General features: G+C 35.0%; 1 protein-coding gene across 1 annotated transcript in view; it reads left to right on the top strand.

Annotated features, from left to right (window-relative positions):
- The first annotated feature begins 231 nt into the window (after window positions 1-231).
- Window positions 232-19,262, top strand: part of LOC129777046 (zwei Ig domain protein zig-8-like) — an 82,527-nt gene continuing 63,496 nt past the window's right edge. Inside the window, exons 1-2 of the mRNA XM_055783097.1 lie at window positions 232-1,303; window positions 17,477-17,719. Of these exons, the coding sequence (XP_055639072.1) occupies window positions 17,650-17,719 (70 nt within the window). The 5' untranslated portion in view covers window positions 232-1,303; window positions 17,477-17,649. The remainder of the gene's footprint in view (window positions 1,304-17,476; window positions 17,720-19,262) is intronic.

The raw sequence follows: 19,262 nt of genomic DNA, 5'->3' as shown, positions 1-19,262 counted from the left end.
GGTATATTTCGCTTCGTCCACATCCAACCACGTGTTCGAGTATGCTCGGAGAACGCGTCCTATGCTGGAACTCGCGAGAAACCCGAACCGTTCGTGTTCGTATACGGCGTTTCTCCTGCGCTCGCTCGTTTGCTCGGCCGAATCCGGCTGACAGCAGCCGGTCGATTGCCTCACTGCGGCAATGGCACCCAAAATGTTGCAATGTGGGCAAAGCTTTGTTCAGTACGTAATCAACGGTTCCAGCGGCGACAGTTGCAGTGCAAAACGTTCGCAGCATCCGTTTCGTGCGTGTGAAAGCATCTCAAGCGCGGGAAATTCGCACTTGATTTCCACATCCGCGTGGAATTGTTCAGCGGAGCAAAGGAATACGGCTCGAGTGCGTTGGTGCGCGGAATAATTCATTCGTGCCGAGAATTATGTGGAATTATTTTTCGGGGTTTCGCTCCATCGTCAGACGTTTTATGGGCGGGATTCTTTTGCGGATGTAGTTTCCCAGTCCGTTGTTGTTACAGCCGGAGAATTAGGCGAAGAAAATTTCATTGGAGCTGTTCCGGCGCCCACTTGCAACAATAGCGCCGGCAGAGAGAAAAGCAGATAAAGTTTCGCACATTCTTGAAAGTTCGGGCTCTTGCAGGGATGCTGTGGCGAAGTGAAGTGTGTACCCGCAGGGGATAATCGTTTGGTGAATTGTTACGGTGCTTGACGAAGAAAACGGATAAGTTTCAACAAGCGCTCTCCAACGTGCTTCTTGCTGCTACATTGTGTGGTCCCGGCCGAAGCCTTTTGAAGAGGATTGCGTGAGTGAAAATGGGAAAATTCATTAACCACCGAAAAAAGGGGCGAATTTGAAGTGTTTACTTGAAGTGTGTACTTTAGAATTAATTGCTGTTTAGTTGTTTACAGCGACAGCGATATTAATAGAAGTGTTGATGACAGCTAAATTGTGGACAGTGTTCGACTGAAACACAGTGTCAATCGGTGCAGATGTTTACAATCGTTTGTCAATAGCTAAATAATGTTGAATCGATAGATACATAAATCAATTAAGAGGAATATGTGATGTGGATGTACAACTAAACCCAAATTTGAGCAACGTGTGTATCATATGAATGTTTACTAAAAATAATAATAATAATAAAAATCAGTAATTGGATTGGAAGTTGCATTGTGCCGAAAGAAACTACTTTCAAATGTGCTATTTAAATAAATTTGTGCAGTGGTAGCTTGCTAAGCTTATAGCTCAAGATCATTGATTGATTGGTTCGCTTGGGAGTGGATTGTAGCAAGTTATTTTTTTTAGAGTGTGAGTATCATTCAATGTGATTCATTCATTTATATTGTGTCTTATATTTGTGTAGTTGTAGCTAAGCCACAATTTTTCGGGAGAATTTTGGTCACGCGTATTCTAGAATTTGCCACTCAAAATGCATTCCAGGCGTGTTATTTGGCATAGAAGTCTCAACTAAGTACTAATAAAAATTACGCAAGTAACACTACGTTGGGACGGCGAAGTTCCTCTAGAGACGTTAGTGCCATTTAAGAAAAAGAAGATTTTGGTAAAGTATTTTATTTTTGATAAATCGTTTGATACAAGAAGTTTACATCTCTCGATGGACGCAAATGGAGATCTAAATTATTCATAGAACAATTCTACTACCAAATCAGCCGAAAAACAGAAAATTTCTACGCGACCTTCTTCGATTTTATTGAAACTTGGTACATATGATAGAAACTACCCAAAATCACAATTCATTATCATATGACCAAATTGAACTACGACTGATTTTTTAAAAGGGTGTATTCAAAATCATTAATCTTTCCTTAAAAAATCACTGAAAATCCAGATGTCTGATTAAAATATTGTGTTTGACAAAATATGTAAAATATGTTTGGAAAATAAATGACCCATTTAGGAAAAATAACATTTTAAATGCACTGTTAGAAAATCTTACTCAAGAGTTAATATTAAAAACTTTTATATCTCAAAACAACCACCACATCCCACCTCCCCCAACCTCCTCTTCGATATTTTTTTGTGAAAAAAAACCTATTCAATTCAACAAAGTTTGGCGTGCAGTGGTGCCGTGGTAATCTCACCAAAATGAAGATATGATTTCTTGAAAATTTTTGAAATTCAATACTTTGTGCCCGTACCCATTCTTTTTCTTCTTCTCCTTCGTTTACGGAGACTTTGAATCTGGTGATTCAATCGTCTCCGTCTTACCCATTTAAAGAAAGTAACTCGAAAAATGGAATCTACATGCAATTCTAAATATAAAACTTTATATAACGTGTTATCCTAGGACTAACCGTTCTTGAGGGTGTGTTTTGAGATATAACTGTTTTTAATATTAAATTCAATTTTTGAGTAAGATTTTTCAACAGTGTATTTAAAATGTTATTTTTTCCTAAATGGTTTTTTTATTTTTCAACAACTGGATTTTAGGTTATGTTTTTTTTTAAAGAAAGATCAATGATTTTGAATACGCCCTTTTAAAAAATCGGTCGCTTTCAATTTGGTCATATGATAATGAAAATTGTGTGTAGCTTCCATCATATCATCATATCAAGTTTCAAAAAAATCGAAGAGGGTCGCGTCAAAATTTTCTGTTTTGCGGCTGATTTGGGGTGGAATTATTTCAATGATAGTGTGCTCATATATAATGTTGTTGACATTTGGTTGAAGTTGATAATTGTTATATGTACAAAAAGACATGTCAGGAACATAACCGGAGAGACGTAGGAATACACCGATGGCTGTCAATTTTTATATTTTGTATTATTTTCATTTATTCGAAACTTTCAAATGGAGAATGAAAATGGAAAATGAAAAATCAAGCTTTTTATCAAAACTTTAGTGGTTCTGGAAAGAACAATCAGTATTGTCACTGGTTTTTGGTGGTGCAGAATCATAACTTTGATGCTGTCGATGGGGTTGTTGGATTTGGTTTTAGTTGGATCCTGATGAGTTTTAGTTTTTTTTTCTACGCTATTTCTCAATGCTTTCTCACTTCATTTTGAATTATTTTTCTGGGCTTGTTACACTGATGTTTTATATCTAAACATTCATTTGTTGGGGATATTTTAGCGATGATGAAGATGATGATTTGAATAATTGAAGCTTGAAAAATGAGCATTTGGAAAACTAAACCTAAACTCTCATTTCCCAGCATTGAGGAAGGCAATTTGAACGCCACCTCAATGCCGCCTTCGAAGGGCGAGTAAATGAGTGTTTGATTATAAAAATTTGATATTGAAACACTGAAGTAATTTTTCAGTATCTCTTGGCAAAATTATATCTCTAACGCTCTCAAAAAAAATAATTTTCAAATAAATGATCCATGAATTATACTATATCAGCCTTTTCATGCCAAACCGATGTAGTGGACAAAGTGAAATAGTATTGTTTTTTTTTTAATATAATACACTTGCAAAAAACTAGGTTTAGTTTTAGGGTAATTAGGTAATTATTGATTGTATATGTTTTTTATACATGGTTCGGGACCAAGGACGCTATATTTTTTTCTTGAGTGTGTTTTTTAAATAACATATCTCAAAATCAGAGAGGTGTTGCTTTTCGTTTTTGAGTTATGATTTGTCAAAGTTACCATGTTTTCAGTCTTTGTTAAATATTATTATTCTACTAGACTAGATCTATGCTACTAGAAATTATTTTTCGTAAGTGTGATATTTTTTTTAAAAGAGAAATGACACATTGGCTTCACTTTGATATATCGATCATATGAATCGGTCTAGTAGTTCAGAAGTAATGATTTTTTCTGGTAAAAAGACATTTTTTAAGAAAGTAGAAAACATGGTTTTCCGGTCCAACGGTAAAATTTAGAAAAATCATAATTCAAGAACAAAAAATAATGCCTCTTTGATTTTTGGATATGTTATGTAAAAATCGCAGCTTTCAAGAAAAAAATAGCGAGTAATCGGTTCTCTACTTCATTAACATTAGAATTAATGAAAAATGTTTATATATACTTGTTACAATACAGACAGAAGTTTGGCTCCTTTAAACTTATGTAACTGAGCCTGTAAAAATAAACGATTTAATAAAAAAAAAAAAAGAAAAAAATATACAGCGCTCTTGGTTGCGTAAACTATTAAAAACAAATACAATAAATAATTACGAGAACAAAATCCAATTGTTTTGCAAATGCAATATTTTTTTTCAAAAATGTTTTGCTTAATCGGTCTTGTAGATCAAAAGTTATATTTGAAAAAAATGAAAACTTGGAATAAGGGGAAAAAATTGAAATGGGCATCCTAATAAAGAAAAGGAATAAAAAATACGGGTAAAAAATAATATTTTTCGAAAAGGAATAAACCTGACACTTTTCACGAAAATCTGAGAGCCACTATGTCGGTTTAGCATGGAATGGCTAATATAGCACATTTTGCGGGGTCTTAAAATGAGTTGCACTTTGGTTAAAACAATGCGAGAAAATTGAATGATCGGAAAGTCACCACTATCAATAAGGTCAAAAATACTCCTAAATTCTCACAAGCTTTCCCCGTGAATGAATTAGTCAGTTTGATTTTCATCTTTTTGGATATTACTCCAGACCTAAAAAGGGTCGTGGCAAATAAATTTCAAGCATCACTGTGTGTGCTGCATCGATAACACAAAAACGGTTTACTTTTTTTGCTAGGTCAACGACGGAATGAAACAATTTGTGGTTGCGCGAAGAAAACTCTTTGCTATTGCTACTGCATTCGTTGCTGTTACTGTCGCCACTGTTGATGTCTCTGCATTGCTCCCGATCTTCTTGATGGGAATAATGGTTATTTTTTTACAATTATTCAATTTTTTATCTCAAAAACAAAAATAATTTTCTTTATTGTGATAGATGCGTGGAAATATTTACAATCAAATGTTGGATACATCTTTGCGATATATTAAAAAATGGTCGAATTATAAGTGTTTAGATTTCAATTCATATTTATATTTAGCTACCGTTCATAATGCATTCTCAGAATATGCACGAAGCAAGCATAGTGCAGAGCTTACAATGATCGGTAGAAGAAGAAAGCAGGAGAGAAATACCAAATGGGACACACCACGTCGGTTTCCATACCGTTATGTGGAGATTGACTGTGGATGATTGAATCACACGTTCAAGTTGTTGATTTCATGTACAATCAGATATCGATGGGCTGTACTGTGTCCAGCACAAAAAGGATAATCGCGATGAATACTGAGTGCACTACGTGCATTGGCAATAAGGACGCAAATCTCGTGTACCGTTCTCGCGAGAACAAGAATGAAATATGAATCGGTATCTCTAATTGCTTCGCAAAACCAGGCAAACCCATCGATCCTTTTCAGGGCCACCAAACTGAAGAGGTATTTTTAAAATTTCGATGCATTCGACAGTAGTATCCTAAGTGATCAAAGGTGAATTTGTATAATTTTTGACTCGAAAAAGAGCTTCTGCGAATTTTGGAGCGCGTTCGGATTTATTGGTGTAATGATGATGATGTTTTGAATTATAGAGGCTTTCTCAGACTCACAGGTTTTCTCAGTTCATCCGCCTCTAGCCGTAAAAAAAGAACAATTTGGTAAACTGAACCAAACATTAGGCCTTGACAAAGGACATTCCGAAAATCTCGCTGCCTCTGCCATATGGTCGCTTGCAGGATGACTAGTGAATCATGAATGAATTATTGGTGACTTCTCTCGATCGATCAACAAATTTTCGTGAATTCGAGCATTGTTTCTAGGTTAAAAGTGGCGTTAAAGTGCAGCGCATTCCAAATCGGATGGGAAGACGGTATTTTTCAGCGCTGAGCTGCGTTCTTCGGTGGAAAACTGAAAGTGAAAATATGTTCCGCAACAGTTCCTGGCGACGTCGCCACCTTCCGCACCCCCGATTTGGTTTTGTTCTTTGGACGTAATTTTTGGAAGAGTTGTAAATTTTGTTTTGCTAAGAGATACCGAAAAACTACTTTACAATTTTCTAGGATATTCAATCAGTTCAGATCAAATTGGTGTTTTTGAAAAAAATCCACTCTAACTCAATCGAAACCAACAAAAGTATTGAATTATTCTTCGTAGGAACAGGAATATTGGTTTCATACTATTCGACAATGGACGAAAGACATATCAACAAAGCTTCCTGAGGGCGACTGATAAAAATTGTTTTCTTGCAGATTCAAAATACAATCGAGACTCAAATACACTGACGCAGCATATATGTTTTGCAGTTTCTATGAAGTTTTTCAAAATTCTAGAGTACAAATAACGTTAACGAAGGAATGTTCGAATAATTACAGATTTCAGTAAATCTTTGAACTGTTAATCTATTTGTGTTTTATTAGGTTTCTATGAAGTGAGGATATTAGATTAATCGGTGCCACATAAACTTTATTGCATAGAAATGTTATTTCTACTGCGTGGGGAAAACATTTTTAATTGCATCAAAAAACTTCATTAGAAATGATACACTATAACCTTTAGTCATAAGCTTATTTTGCCGACAAATTTTCGTTGGTTCGAGATAGTGGTTCAGGGTAGAATTAATTTGTAATTACATTGAAAATGTCTATTTTATTGCAAGATGTTCTATTGCACTATTGCAAAACAGTGCATCGTGCAACAGTGAAAATTCATAGTTTTCTTGTGGATGTTCACACCAAATTGAAATCTGACTCGATAATTGGATTTGGAAGTGTTGAAAGTCATTATAATACTGTTATTATTTCTGTATTATAATGACTTTCAACACTTCTGGCTGGTTCGTCACTTTACTCTCATTTCTGAAGAATGTCCCATATTACTTTTTGACAATTTCAACATTCAACAAAAGGTTTTTTTTTTGTTCTGCATAATCTTCTGGAAAAACACAAAAAAAAGTTATTGTTCGTTTCCAGCTTTCAATAAAACATCAAGCTCAATTGTCCCATGTTGATATTCTATTCATAACTGTTTCACAATGTATTTTGTGTAGATCCATATCAAATAAATCGGCTAAAGTACAATAATTCTATATCACGCTTTCAGCAGGGCTAATGTACTCATTTCTGGTTTGGAAGAACGAACTAATTCTCAAACAAATAAAAAAAGTTCAACAGAACACGTGTACGCGTGTTAGCGAATGTCTGATAACAATGAGATTTATATTCTGCTAAGGTGTTGCAGATCACGATGTTTTATGCATGATCATTCGAAAAAAACGCAAAAAAAACTTACTTTTTGTTCCCAGTATTTCAAAAAACTACATGAAGTTCAATTGTCCCATGTTGATATTCTAGTCATAACTGTCTCACCATGAATTTTAAACTTATAATCAAGCTTGATTGATTCTAGTGAGGGGAACTTCTCACATTTCATTAGACAATAGTGTCCTGCTCATAAAAAACCTGGTATATTGCTAAACTGAAATTCTTAAAGCTTCTAGTAGATAAATATGCTAGAAAACTTTGATTGCATTTTTCTCAGTTGCTGAGTTTGGAACATGGGACACCTATATGTACCGTTTCTACCCTGAACCACTATCTCGATTCAGTAGCTAGTTTTGGCTGATAAGAGTAACGCAGTGATTGTCGCGTCACAATTTCAATTATTGAACAGAGAACCGCCATTAAATTTTGTGCCTCCAGGGCAAACAGTGAATGCAGTCTTCTACAAAAGTGTCCTGGAACGATTATTGGCACGGATACGGTGCGTGCGACCCGACCAGTACCGATCTGGAGAATGGTTTTTGCTTCATGACAATGCGCCCGCGCACACCCTGATTTTGGTAGCGCAGTTTCTAACCAAACGAAAGGTAACTGTCATCACCCATCCCCCCTATTGTCCGGACTTCGCCTCGTCAGACTTTTTCTTGTTTCCGAACCTGAAGAACACTATGAAAGGAGACCGTTTTGGCGATGTTCTAGACATTCAACGAAATGTGACGCGTATTATGAACCCCATACCGGCTGAGCAGTTTAAACGCGTCTTCCGACACCTCTACGAACGTTCAAAAATTTGTGTGGAAAGTGTAGGCCTATACGTAGAAAACTAATTTATTTATTTATTTATTATATTCGACATAAAAATCGTACAGATATTTTTTACCTTATAAGTCTAAGCCTAAACACATTTTTTTTATATACCGAAGTCAAACGAAGTCAAATCTAAACTTTTGAGTATCTCGTTTTTTTTTGTTTTAAAAAATAGTCCCGGAACTTTTTGAACGCTCTGTGTATTTACTAGAAATACTTCATTTACATTTGCAAGTCATTTGTGTATTTGATGATTCTTATACATAGTTTTTCTGAAACCAAGTGATACTGCGGCGTAAAATTTGTTATGTACCTTAATGTTGCCTTGATCATTGTAAGGAATTTCATAAGAGGAAAAAATCTGTACCAATCTGTGCTTTTTGACGAAAATCTGTATCTTATACCGTACAGAATCTGTACCAAAAATAACGAAGTAATCTGTACATTTTCAGATAAATCTGTACGTGTGGCAACACAGTTCGTGACCTTTAGCCTGAGGGGTATACTGCCGTGTTACGCATAGTTGTCCAATTTTACTTTTTGATCATTTTCACTTTTCTTCATAGAACGATGTTTTTATGCCTAGTCATCCGGAAAAACACAAAAAAAAAGTTATAGTTTATTCCTAGCTTTTAAAAAAACAACATCAAGCTCAATTGTCCCATGTTGATATTCTATTCATAGCTGTCCCACCATATATTTTTTGTAGATGCCTATCAAATAAATTGGTTCGACTACAAGAATTTTATATCTCGCTTTCAGCAGGGCTAATGTACTCATTTCTGGTTTGGAAAAACGAACTAATTCTCAAACAAATAAAAAAAAAAGTTTAACAGTACAAGTTGGACAGAGTGTATATTCAGCATTGACGAAAGAATAACAAAACATGCTGCTTTTTGTGCAAGAAGAACCTACGTTCTTGTCAATCTTCCGCTCACACCCCGAGTACTTCAAACGCAAAGTCAAATCCGTGGGTTTTGGGAGAACGATCCAAATTCGAGGAAAGCCAAGGCGGTGAAGCTGACAGGCACAGTTTTTTGAGATGAGCATGGAATCGTCTTGAAAATTTCTCGAAAGACGGTTACCCGGAAAAAGTACAAAAGTGTCGTGGGAATAATTTTGCGTCGCCTTCCGCACCAGATGAATGAAAGCCAGAAAATCACCATAGGCAAATAGGCAAAAAAAATCCACTTGTATGGGTTCGAAGACAAGAATTATGATGTTGATATAGGCATACTAATACAGCATGCATAACGACGGAATCAAACATTTTTCTAGTTTCCAGGAATATGTAAGAGCTCGGTTGAGATGATGTAAATAGTATATTTTTTTATCCGTTTATTTTCACAGGTTTAGTTACATAAAAACTGAGGCAGAAAAAAATGCATAACAGCATGCAGCTGTAACTCCCAAACCAATGGCGGTATTATAAAAAGCTAAACAAAATTGAAAAAGAAATTTAATTTCTGGTTAAGGGTTAAGGGTTAAAATATTCTCTGGGATATCTACTTCACTGTAGTTTTTGTTCCAGGTTTGTCCGATGTTCCGTTCAAAAGTTACAGTCGTACCTCCGGAACGGTTGACCCGATTTTGATTAAATAGTTTTTCCCAGATTCTCCACTAAATTTCCTTTTATCGTACGTATTATTTTTCTGATATTTTGAAAGATACAATTTTGGTGAATGTTTTTGTCTCGATTTCTGAAGCTGATAGTAATACAACTTACAATTAAGGCACTGTATTTTTGGATACCTTCCTGACTGCGATGTTTGACTAACTACTAAATTCTGCAATTTTTCCGGTTCGACTCTACATTAACTTTAAGTTTCTTTTAAATAAAGCCTAATATCTAATCAGCACAAGAACAAAAACCGCACAAGAAAAATCGTACCAAAGAAATCGCACAAAACCAGGTTTTCCTGTACATTGTGTTTCCTTATGAATGGTAATTGATGCTTTTGAAGGCACTCTTTAATATAAATTTCAGAAATTATAGTTCCAGTGGTCACAAATGATTTGCTTTTGGCACCACAACTACAAATCACCTGCCAAACCAGAAACTTCTTTGGGAACTTTGACTTCATTTTCATTTTGAATTTTTCGTTGACATCTCGTTTCATCGCTGAATAAAGTTCCTGGCCAGCGAGTTGTGAGAAGTCACACAATACATAAGTTTCTTGGTCCATAATATAGCTTCATTTTCTAAAAAAAAATTAGCTTTCTTGTCCGTTGTTTAGCTTTTTATTTTTTGTGTTTCGCTTCAATCAGGAACTGTCTGAACTTTGAATGTCTTCTGGACTGCAGTGGCTTTTATTTGCCAAACTCTCACTACAATTCTGTTTTACCGCTCTTTTACGATTAGAGAGTTCAGAATTTCTCTGTAAGCAAGCTTTCACTTTCCTCACAGTGTTAAAATAATCGAAGAAGAAATTCGCGTCTTTTCACTTCTTATGACATTTTGCTACTAATTGTTCACATATTGATAAAAACCATATGAAAGATTAACAGAAATTCTCTAACGATAATTCTGCCTCAGTCCCTAGGTTTTAAGGAGCAATACATTTGCCTTAATTCAATGATTAACTTAAATACAATTACCTTAATTTTAAGGTTAATAAGGTAGGGAACCGATTATTCGGAGTCAACTCGAGTTCAGAAGGTTGACACGTTTTCTACAGGAAGGTATATACTGTGGAATACAATAAATGAGGGGCTTAGAATGCAAGGGGTGTAAGTGACTTGATCGATTTCTCTTCATCAACTTTTTATTCAGTTAATAACTCAACTACAAAAACGTTCCAATTTAAGATTGCTATAGAATCCGATAGATGAGGTCAGAACATATCTTCCATATTGTCAAATAAAGCTGGGAATGTATTTGCAACAAAATAGAGAGTCGATGTAGAGAAATCGATCAAATCACTTACACCCCTTTCATTCTAGGCCCCTCAAATATCTTCGTTTATAAGATTGACCATTTGAACTTTATTGCTGAACAAAACAATAAAGTGAAACATTCAAATAATGAAATCGTCAGTGTTTCATAACTATAGAACCAGATGGAAAACTATCACTGGCGTTTTGTTATTTCAATTTTTGTCGTCTGAACAAAACAATAAATTTCAAGAGACCAGTTGTATACGTAGCCCATACAGGTAGAATAAAACTGTCAATTTCGTGTATTCACCATAACATTCTAAGAACGATATATTGAAATCCGTTAAACATACATCCTGACAGATAGATGGTACATTGGAAGAGTAATTATTTGGAAGATAAATTGTACCAAATTATTCTGACGTGTTCGATATAGCCAAAGAAAAAAAGAATATTATTATTTTTTTCTGAATGAGGTGTTTTTCACACTAACGAAGGTTCATGGTAATCTGTTAATCATCTGACAATAACTATTACTTCTGCCAAATGGAGTCACTAATTGGCTTACACTTCAATATCCGACCAAGAAAACAATATATTCTATAGCAACAAAATGAACTCCAAAATTGTTTGAGAATGGATATACATTCTCTGGGTTTGAATAAGAGACTTTACAATAAATTAGGTATTGAATTATTGGAGATAAATTGGAAATAAAAGAACAATATAAAACAGCGAAATTGTAGACATTTTTTGTAATAATTCCGAATTTTATTTCGCAGCTAATCATCAAAATCAAAATATCGTTATCTGAATCTGAACGTTATCTGAGCTGTTTTTATTAAGTAAGGAACTCCAGTATATTTTTACTTTATCGTGATGCCGGTAATATTTTAACATAATGCAATTGCTGTTCATATAATAATATAAAAATTAATGGGTTTTTATGGCTCCCGTGACCGAGTGCAATATGATGAAAAAAAAATATGAAAAAAGAAAGTCTAAAAGAGAAACACGGAAAATTATGACGCATTCTGAATATCCTATTGTTGCTGGAGAAACAAGATAAATAGCATATTTTCGTTAATTGAAATCGTACTCAAATTGAAAATATTCCGAATTCGGACGCCTTCTGGAAATTTATTTTTATAATGACTATGATTTTAAATTAGGGGTAACTCTCAGAGTAACATTATGTTCAATCTGATTGATAAATACACTAAAATTCTTCAAATAGTGACGTTAAAACCGGACCGAAAAGTTGGTCCGTCTATCGTGGTGAGCAGGTTATTTGTTGTACGACTATGTTGTTATATTAAAAAAAAGTATTTTTTGTCTTGCAGTATCTCTATTAGTGATGAATCGGATAGTATTTTGGACGGATACCGGATACCGGATATCCGGCAAGCTTCGTGGCTTTATTTGCGAAGGCGAAACTGGGAGAATAACATTTTTGCATGAAGCTAATAAAAGATTACATTTTAGGTAGAAATAAACACATCTTTACATAAAAATAATTAACTATTATTCAATTTTCCGTATAGAATGAATATCCTTTAATAAAGTATCAAGTTTTCTGCAAGGAATATTGAACACATTTTTTGTCTCAAGGATGATGATGAAATTTTTGTGAATATATTGAAATAATGTTACTACTAGTCTAGTTAAGGTAAATACTACGAATTCAAATAAGCAAAGAACAACAATCAATTATTTTCATTCAAGATTAAAAAACTTGGAACTCTCTTCAGGGGTGATAATCTGAGAAAAGGTACGCTTATTTCGACTCAAATCAAATTGAACGAAGCAAAAGAAACGAAAGTGAGTTAAACCTGATACGCGAAACTCACATCACCTTTCAGCAATTCCAAATGAAATCGACAAATGACAAAACATGAGTATTTTTGATTCGAATGAAAGTGTGTATTCCGTTTGGGTTAGAGGAAATATGAGTTCTCCACAGCAATTGGGAATTTTTTGACTTAAGCGTAACTTTTGAAAAGGGCGTATCGATTTGAGTAAGAGAAATCTTTGATAATTTATATCTCAAAAACAATGAGTCGTACCGAAATAGTGTCTTAGAAAGAGTTATGTAGTATTGATGGTTGAATATGAAAAAAATGTACACTGAGAAAAACAAGTTTTTTTTTATTTACAAAATAAAAATTCAATTTGCAATATCCAAGATACATATTTTTAATTTTTTTTAAATTTTTTCATACAAAATAGAAGTCATGCAGAAAATATAAAAAATGGGCTCAAGATGGTAAAACTATTTTTGACGTACTTTGTGGAACATCGAATTTTTAGGAATTTTCGAAACTTCGAATTTTTGTATTCTAACAATCATTTTCAGCCACAAATTATGAATCCTGATGTGAAAATTAGTACTCTTCTTTTATTTACAATATAAAATTTTAATTTGCGATATCAAAAAATATGTATTTTTTATATCTTTTTTCAATTTTTTTCATATAAAATAGAAGTTATGTAGACAATTTATAAAATGGGCCCAAGATGGTAAAACTATTTTTGACGAAATTAGTGGAACATCGAATTTTTAAGAATTTTCGAAGCTTCGAATTTTCGTATGTTAGCAATCATTCTTAACCACAAATTATGAATTCTGATGTGATTAAAAACAAAAAAGGTTATTATCAATCTCCTTCTAAATGCAACCATTATCGAGGTTTTTAAAAAAAATATTTCTAATTTATAATCTTTTTTATAGTAAATAATCTCTTTTAATATATTTGTCGTGTTATACCGTCATGTTCATGAAATTTTATGATTTTTCTTATAATTTGCCAAGCGGCGGCCAAATTATATTTTTCAAGATAGGCAGTTTTAAAATGACAGCAGAGATAAAGGTATTTTATAAATTCGGTCAGTTCCTATTGGTCAAATTTCTATTAATGTGGGACAACCCTACAAACATACAAACATATATACGAACAGTTCAAGCTAAATAAAACCGATTAGTAAAGTAATTTGCTATTTTGTGATTGCGGCCATCTTGGATTTGGATTTTTAATGATCTACTGTGATTTACTATTCAAGCCCTTTCATTTGATACCCATATTAATCGGGTTCTGAGAAAATATGCAGCCCACCATTTGATAGTGGCAGCCATCTTGGATTCGCATTTTTCATGAATCATGATTCTTATGGACTCGGAAACTACTGAACCGATCGACATGAAAATTGGTTTGTAGGGGTTTTTGGGGCCGGGGAAGGTTTTCGTGGCAGTTTGAGACCCCTGGGCTGGCTGCCATACAAATGTAACACAAATTTCAAAATTTCTCGAGAATTATTCAAGCAAATGAAACGAAATTTACCGTGTGCATTACTCGAGAATTAATCGAACAAATGAAATGAAATTTGGCATGTGGAGGTTTTAGGGTGCAATAAATGAATCTGGTGGTTAGATAATCCTTCCCCCTCTCTTAAGGGGAAGGGGGGGGTGTGCTTGGTTCTGCCATTCAACCCCATATTGATGAGACAAATGAAACACAAATTTCTGCATTACTCGAGAATTAATCAAGCAAATAAAATCAAATTTGTTATGTAACGTAACAGAGAACATGTTATTTGCAAGTGGTAGAAAAATCTTCAACGAGAAGTGTGTCTGAAAATAATCTGATATTACAATGTCGAGTTTTGGTAGAAGTACCAGGAATTTTATAGTAAAAGATAATTTTAAGGGGTAGATTTTAAGGGAGATCAATCAATGAATAAGCCTGCGATTCGACCCATGAACAGCGCTGAATAAGAAAACGTGGATGTGATAAAGAAAAATAAATTTTGGGCGGAACGAAGTATGCCGGGTCAGCTAGTTCACAATAAAAATAATAGCGTTATTAATTAATGTTATGAATTAATATTAATTTAATCTTGAAAAAATATGATTTATTTTGTTTGAATGAGAAATTCTTGATTTTATATCCGGTATCCGGCCGGATAGCAAATATTGGCCGGATAGACCGGATACCAGATATCCGTTTCATCTCTAATCTCTTTTGCCGAACACGAGTAGACTCGCACAAAAATCTTGAAAATAAATTGACAACACGCATGTAACCTCAACATTATGTGCTGGCTACGAATGGAATAAAAATTACTTAAAAATAATAGCAAACATTCGAAAAAAATGATGAATATTACATTTCTTTCTATAATGAAAATTAGATTCCATATACATTGGTATTCCACAACAATAGCTGATAAATAAGTACTATAAGTGAAATAAATCAATACAAGGACTGACAATCATCCTGTTTGGAACTTTCTCAAGTTTTAACCCCCTAAACATATCATACATTCATTTTTCCTCAAATATTCTGCTGATGGAACATGCTGGGAGGATAAACGAAGAATAGAAAAAAGTTGTGCTCAAGCACGATAAAAATTTTCTTGCCAAACTGTAAGCGGAACAGTGTGAGTCATATCTAACGAAGAGCCAAATACAATCCTTTGATAAAATTCAAACAATAAACAGGAAAAGAAAAGTGCTTTATTCGAGTATTGATTCGGTCTCGTGATAAACATTGTGCTGGAGGAATCAATTCTTAGTGGAAAAATATACCGAGAAGAAGAAAACGTAGACGTTTGCTATAATCGTTACACGATAAGATATGGTGTCAATTACAAAACTCCACTCCAATATCCATAAGCTCCCAATCCTACACTGGAAGTATCAGATCAAGCCCATAAATAAAAAAACACCACAAAATTTCGACATTCCGGCGATGATATATAGGTTGCATCCGTAATGGCCGCAAGTTAGAGCAACGCTCAAACTTTGCTCGTTTATCTGAAGAACAATGATTCATTGAAAATCCTGAAGTGTTGAGACAGCAATCGTAAATATCCCAGCCGGCGTCGTTCCACTTTTGTTTCGTATATTTTCAGTGTCTTTTTACGGAAAATCATCCTCAACTTTTCTGCTTCATCGCTGCGTATAGCTTTAACTTTCATGATAATGTAGATGTGATCAATTTTGTTCACGTCCTTTTTGCATCCCCAATCAAACAGAAGCATGAATAATAAAATATATACTGTATTACATATCCAGAGAAGAAAAAGAAAAACAACAGATCGATTACGATGGAGAAACACTGGGCCAAGGCTAAAAAAAAAACGGAACGGAACGGACCGGTTGTACACTTCCGGGTTTCAGACAACCATTCTCGCGTCAAATGTGACCCTCGTCAAACAGCTTTATGGGATGGGCGGCTGTTGACAGGGTCCAGCAGTCCGTGTAATAGAAACTTCAATTTGTGGGTACGCGTAAGCTGATTGGGATTGTATTGCTAAAACATGGCATGCAAATGTTCTCCTTTTATACGAAGCTGCTCGTAGATGAGAAAATTATTATTTTTCTGCCAGAAGCTGCGGCAGCAACCCCAATAATAGTAACAAGATTATTTTACTAGATGCATAAAGTCAGGAAAAATACAGACTGTTATACTACCGTTCTCCTTTCCAGGCGTATTACCCACTAGCGTTTTTAACGCGGGACGAAATAGTTAATGGGCCTGATCACGAACATCACTTCACGGTGAAAACGATATGAAGTGCATACAAATTGCATACAATTCAGTTCGTTTTCACCGTGAAGTGACGTTCGTGATCAGGCCCAATGTTTTCATATAACATGTTTTGAAGATCCCTCTTTCGGGAGTCACAAATTCTACAAATATTTGTGTGAATGCATGCAGAAGCGTATTAATTTTAATAGAGAATATTTCAAAAACATATTTGAGAAACATTTATTAACACCAGCTTGTTTCCACTCTTTCATCTCAAAACATATTAAGCACCTATCGGAGCATTTAGCTTTATTTAGCATCAATCATTTCGTGACAGAAAATATCTGAAATAAATCCTCGGTATAAGAAAGTGCTTGTTTCTAGATGTGAACTTCCACTAACCATATTCAATATCGCTCTCACAGCAAACTTCTAGATCATTTGAACACAATTAGGACCGATCTCTCGGAACCTGCTCAGCTGTATAAGATGGAATTTCCACTCTGTTTTCCTCATGATTAATTCGTAGCTCTATCGGCAAAGAACTACAAACTTTGCCGATGAATGTATATCATTCTGATTTATGTGGCTAATATTTCCTATCGAGGCACAGCCAGCTTAGCCCACTTATTAAGTTTACTAACAACACTATCGAAGGCGTAACGCTACTGAGGAGCGGCACGTGATGCTCGTTGAGAGCGTTAATCTTGTTTAGCTATGCGGCAATCGTTTCGGTTATTTATGATACGGTCGGTTTGAAAAAACCCACTGCTGAATATTAGATTGCTTACAAAAAAAAAAAAAAAAAATAGATTGAGTCGAGTTGAGAAAAAGTCGAGAGGATGTTTATTCGAAATATACCACCACAGTCTGTCTGTCGCCTAGTACCCGACAGTCTGGGAAAAAATACGCGCTTATTCTATTTACAACAAACCAAAGTTCCCCAGCATTCGCTTTCCATGTAAACAGATCATTTTCCGCTAATACAAACAAGCTCATCGTCGACCCAAATTGTACGAATTTCATTGACCAGTTTTTTCTCCTTTTTCTATATGCACAACCAATTTCAGGTGAGCAAAGCGCGTCGCGAAGCAGCCCCTAGCGAATCCTTCCAGGGTGAACAATGAAGAGCAAATCAGTGCTTTGAAAGAAGAAGAAAAAAATACTAAAACTAAACGGAAAATGCTTCGGCTGCTTTCATCTACGATCGAAAAGTGCAAATCCAATTAAGCAAAACTAAAAAATGCAGAGTGCAATCATCAGCGGTCTATTCCTGCTAGCGAACTTCCATCTCAACAATCACAAAGCGAACGGTGAGTACTTCCCCGATTAAACATGAAATCGAAACATCGCAGTATGCACTATACACATTGTAAATGTGTGCGAATTGGATCGCTTATTGGAAATGTGCGGGGGAGTGATAGAGAGACAAACTGAATTAAAATTAATTGGATTTTCAGGCACTTTGCGAGAAATTTTAGATTGGATCCGACTGACAACGGTAGATACAGTTCGATTATTAAATGTTGCAATTATTAGTTATTGAAACAAAGTAAATTTTCATTGGGTTATTCAGTGGATTATTTTGAAATATTTTGATATTCTTTTAAATCGGTCGCGGAGGGGGTCTTCGTAGCCCCTTGGTTACGCGTTCGCTTCCTAAGCGATCGATCGTGAGTTCAAACTCAGGACCCTCAATTGACCATCTTTGTGTTATTATAGAATAACTACGTCCACGCAACCATCATCAGCGATGGAGATCGATCCACGGTCGAAATTAGATCGATTCATCCATACAACTGCTCTGCTCTGCAAGAAACATCGGGCTGCTGTTCTATAAATAACCCAACAATGATCAATATCAACTGTCTCCGCTGTCTGGTCTGCTGAACAATGGAGGAACAGATAGAATACCCTTACGCCTAAAGGGCTACTACAGTGAAATTTACCATAATGTAAAACCTAACGCCTAAATGGCTACTACTACTACTGTGTAATTTACAATTTATAGAAACATAAACATATGTACATGTACATGATAAAAACCCGGCTCTGTTACAGATAAAATGCTAATGAGCCTCATAGTACTATGCAACATCTGTTCTTTTTTATTAATATTTGTTGTTAACCAGTAATTGTTTAACCTTGTTCGTATAAATTTCCTTTTTTTATAAGTGTAAAAGTCAATTTCTATTTTTGTATCTCCTATTATATGATACAAATAAACCCAAACATTACAAAGTACTACCACATGGCATACCTTATTCTCGGTACCCGCAGTTACAGCAACGATTTCTTCAAGGAATATTTTAACTAAAACCCAAAACTCCGAACCCTCTCCGGGTGGGAAACGTTCGAACACTTTGCTGTGTATTATTGCAGGCACTAATCGTAAATCTTCCGTGTTCATAAAGCCTAATTAAAAATTCAACACGCTGCAAAACGTCGCCCCGAGACTCGCTGCCTAAACTTTCATGGCCAATTCTAGGGCCACTTTGGTTTGTTCCGTTCGGGATCGCGGAAAGCGGAAAAAAGCTGCAGTTCGGGAGAAGGGATTTAAAAAAGCCATTGTTTATGCGATGAAGCTTAAATGAGCAATTTGTTAAATCAGTTTATCTCTCCTGGCATCCGAACTGGGCCTGGCGGTCGATTGTGAGGATATGCACAGGATTTGCTGCGACACGAGTCTATATTTATTTCTAACTAAGATAATCGTTCGAGCTTGGTTAATTTTCTTGCCCGAGGTGATTGTTCGTTTTTTTTTTGTGACGGCTGTATATTGTTGGTTTTTGCCACGATAACGAATGTTGATAAATTTATTTTTATCGTTTTGCATGAGAACTAACGGATCACGCT

The sequence above is a fragment of the Toxorhynchites rutilus genome, chromosome 3 (assembly GCF_029784135.1).
Source record: "Toxorhynchites rutilus septentrionalis strain SRP chromosome 3, ASM2978413v1, whole genome shotgun sequence".
Classification (NCBI taxonomy): Eukaryota; Metazoa; Arthropoda; class Insecta; order Diptera; family Culicidae; genus Toxorhynchites; species Toxorhynchites rutilus.
This window is presented reverse-complemented; position numbering and strand designations above follow the sequence as displayed.